Source organism: Neophocaena asiaeorientalis, unplaced genomic scaffold (genome assembly GCF_003031525.2).
Source record: "Neophocaena asiaeorientalis asiaeorientalis breed wild unplaced genomic scaffold, Neophocaena_asiaeorientalis_V1.1 scaffold469, whole genome shotgun sequence".
Classification (NCBI taxonomy): domain Eukaryota; kingdom Metazoa; phylum Chordata; class Mammalia; order Artiodactyla; family Phocoenidae; genus Neophocaena; species Neophocaena asiaeorientalis.
The window spans coordinates 49,844-53,590 of record NW_020172691.1 but is presented as its reverse complement, the minus strand read 5'-3'; the positions used below and the strand labels follow the sequence as shown (position 1 = coordinate 53,590).

The 3,747-nt window shown below is 43.1% G+C and overlaps 1 protein-coding gene across 1 annotated transcript; it reads left to right on the top strand.

The window, feature by feature from the left end:
- Nucleotides 1–877: 877 nt before the first annotated feature.
- On the top strand, nt 878–3,216 carry ZNF77 (zinc finger protein 77). The gene is given in 4 exon segments (XM_024740085.1): nt 878–919; nt 1,061–1,269; nt 1,674–2,101; nt 2,104–3,216. Coding segments are annotated over 3 exon segments (1,059 nt in total). The 5' UTR covers nt 878–919; nt 1,061–1,231; the 3' UTR covers nt 2,697–3,216.
- Nucleotides 3,217–3,747: the final 531 nt, after the last annotated feature.

Here is a 3,747-nt window from a genome sequence, read left to right as displayed (position 1 = left end):
TGAGAGCTTTCCATCGCCCCCTCCTCCAGTCCAGTTATTTTGCTAACCACACTCACAGGACTCAGGGGAACATTTTACTTACTTCACTGCCACTTAAATGTAAACAGATATCACTGAAGAATAGCCAGATGGAAGAGATTCATAGGGGAAGCTATGTCAGGAGGGCATGGAGTTTCCATGCCCTGTCCAGGTGCCAATCTCCCTGCATCTCCATGTGTTCTCCAACCCAGAAGCTCTCTGAACCCCCCTTTTATTGTGTGGAGGCTTCATTCCCTAGGCATGATTGATGGGATCACTCTCCATGGGCAAGTGATTCAACCTACAGCCTCTCTGCCTTCCCCATTGCTGGTGCTGTGTCCAGGGGTGTGAGTGGGACTGAAAGTTCCACCCTTTAATCACATGGTGTCTCCATTTGCAACCAGCCCCCATCCTGTGGTGCTTTCCAGGAGTCACCTTCATGAATATAAATACAGTTGTGATGGAAAGGGCTTGTTATGAGTAACAAAACACTCATTTCACCCTTCTGACCCTGAAGCATTTTCAGGAACTGAGGACAGGAGACCAAATATTATTCCACTGCTTTTATTGCTCAGGAAATTCCAAGAGTTTTGGGATGCTTGAGCAGGAAACTGTGGATGAGGACCTGATCTATCTGAGAAATATATGTCATTCATTGGAATGACCAAAAATATATGTATGTATTTTCTTTTTCTTTTTCTTTTTTTGCAGTATACGGGCCTCTCACTGTTGTGGTTTCTCCCGTTGTGGAGCACAGGCTCTGGACGCACAGGCTCAGCAGCCATGGCTCACGCACCCAGCCACTCTGCGGCATGTGGGATCTTCCCGGACCGGGGCATGAACCCGTGTCCCCTGCATTGGCAGGCGGACTCTCAACCACTGCGCCACCAGGGAAGCCCATGTATGTATTTCTTATAAACCACAATGTTGCACATGACCATCCTTCCTTATAAATTTAGTTTTACATTTTTGAATCAGTCTGTGGAAAGACATCTACATATGGTCTCTTTTCTTTCCTTTTCCCCACCTTTTCTTCCCCAAGGATTTAGTTATGCTACCAATTGTTGCAGGCTCTTGCCCTCAAGTTAAAACCAGTGGATCAAGTTCTCAGTGGGATATTTTAGAGAATGTACTATGCAGTGAAGAGAAAATAGTAAGATTCAGAAGAAATGATTCCTAGTCTGTTTTTGGAGAAAACTGGGCATTTCATAACATGCATGATCAGCATGTAACCCAGGAGAGGCGTTTGAGGTGAGTGGCACTCCCACGGGGGTGGCGGTGAGGCGGGTGTCATCAGAGTGTTAGACTCACTTGAAATTGAATAGAAACCTAGTTAAACAATTGTGTATTCAAAGTATTTTCACAAGACAGTACTTTCGTAAATAAGATGTTGATATTAAGCGTCTGAAACATAATTCAGTAGGAAACAATAGTCAGGAAACCTCATCTGGAAAACAGTGAAAGTTACGGTTCTATTTGAGCCCTCAGCTAGAGTATTAAATTTGTTGCACTTTGTAACAGTTGAAGAGCATTCTGGAAACATGCCAATGGCAAACACTTAGTCGACACAAATACTAACAATCATCGGTAAATCATTAATTAGTAAATTACTGATAAGTATTAATCCCTAATAGTGTGCTTCCCATTTTGAACAGAAGTCATTTGGTGGAGAGTCTCTGTGAAGGTAAAAAAGATCATCAATGTGGAGAAACCCTGAACCAGATTACAAATCTTACTGTGCATAAGGGTTATTGCACTGCAGTTCAGCCCTATAAATGCACTAAGTGTGGAAAAACCTTCAGGGATTGTTCTTTCCAAAAGAATCAGCAAAGATCTCACCCTGGACACAAACCTTATCCATGTGAAGGATGTGGGCAAGCCTGCAGCTCTGTCTCCTGCCTAAATCCTCCTGGGGAAACAGACATTGTAGAGAAACGTGATAAACATTAGGATGCTGGGAGAGCATCTAAGAGGTACATGAAGAGTGACAGTAGTAAACAGTCTTTAGAGCGTAAGAAATCTGGAAAAGCTCTCACTTGCCTGCCATCTGTTCAGTGACGTAAGAGAGGTCATTATGGACAGAAATCCACGTGTGTGAAGTATGTGGGAAATCCTTCAGTTATTCCCAGATTGCATGGCATGTGAGAACTCACACTGGAGAGAAACCCTATGAATGTAAAGAATGTGGGAAAGCTTTCACTTGCAGCACACAGTTTCAAGAACATGTGAGAATGCACACTGGAGAGAAACCCTATGAACATAAGCAGTGTGGGAAAGCCTTCCCATATTGCAAATCCCTGCAAGGACACATGGGAATGCACACTAGAGAGAAGCCTCCTCACGTGTGTAATGAATGTGGAAAAGCCTTCCATTGTCCCAGGTACATTAGAAGGCACATAAAAAGACACAGTGGAATAAAACCCTATGAATGTACAGAATGTGGGAAAGCGTTCATTAGTCCCTCATCCCTTCGAGAACATATGAGGACACACAGTGGAGCGAAGCCCTATCAGTGTCAGCATTGTGGAAAAGTCTTCAGGCTTCAGAGATCTCTGCAAGGACACGTGATTACCTGCAGTGATGAGAAACCCCATCAGTGTTAGCAGTGTGGGAAAGCCTTCAAATATCCCATATCTCTGAAAGGACACATGAAAACACACAGTGAAAAGAAACTGTGAATGTCAGCAGCGTGAAAAAGCCTACTGTTATCTCGTATCCCTGCAAAAACACATGAAGACACACACCGTGGGAAAACTTGAATCCAAGAATAGTGGGAAAGCCATAAAAATTAGAAGTGGGAGCAAAAGTGTCAAGAAATTTTTTTTTTACACCACATGGCTTGTGGGATCTTAGTTCCTCAACCAGGGATCGAACCCAGACTCCCTGCAGTGGAAGCATGGAGTCCTAAGCACTGGACCACCAGGGAGTTGCTGAGCAATCTTATGAATGGAAAAAATTTTGGAAAAATTTTTTTCCTTTGTAAGTGTCTTATCCTTAATACTGATCTCAGTACATTAATTTGTACTTCATGTTGCTGATCTGAACATGTAATAAGTATCCCTCCATGTTCGTCTCTACCACTTACATTTTGTTATCTCTGAGTTTATATCATTGTACAATCATATAAAACTTGTCTCATTTCCATTAGAATGTCTTTGATACCAGGGGTGCTAAGTGGCTTTTGGTTTGTGATTTTTTTTTTTATGTGCAACTTGTGATCCCGGACGGGGAACGAACCCGCGTCCCCTGCATTGGCAGGCGGACTCTCAACCGTTGCGCCACCAGGGAAGCCCTCTTTCATTTTTGAGGAACAGATTTTTGATTCTTACTTTCCATTATGTTCCTAATATGTGATCATGATATGAGGCTGGCATTAATTAAATATTTTTACTTGTCCACTGTTAAGAGATACTGGAATCTCCTGAATCAATATTTACCCTCTCCTTGAGTCTTCATTACTGAAAGGTGTGTCTTCCAAGTTGTTTGTTGCTAGCAGATACCGTATATGTGTTCCTCCCAGAAATTAGTAATTGTGGAAGGTCATGGAAGATGACAGGCTTATCTGATTATGTTCATAATCTGACCTCTGTTCATGTCCATGATCTTGGTTGCAAATTGAACACAATAGATTGAGTTAAGAAGAGTGACCTGAGGGACTTCCCTGGCGGTCCAGTGGTTAAGACTCCGAGCTTCCAATGCAGGGGGTGCGGGTTCGGTCCCTGGTCGGGG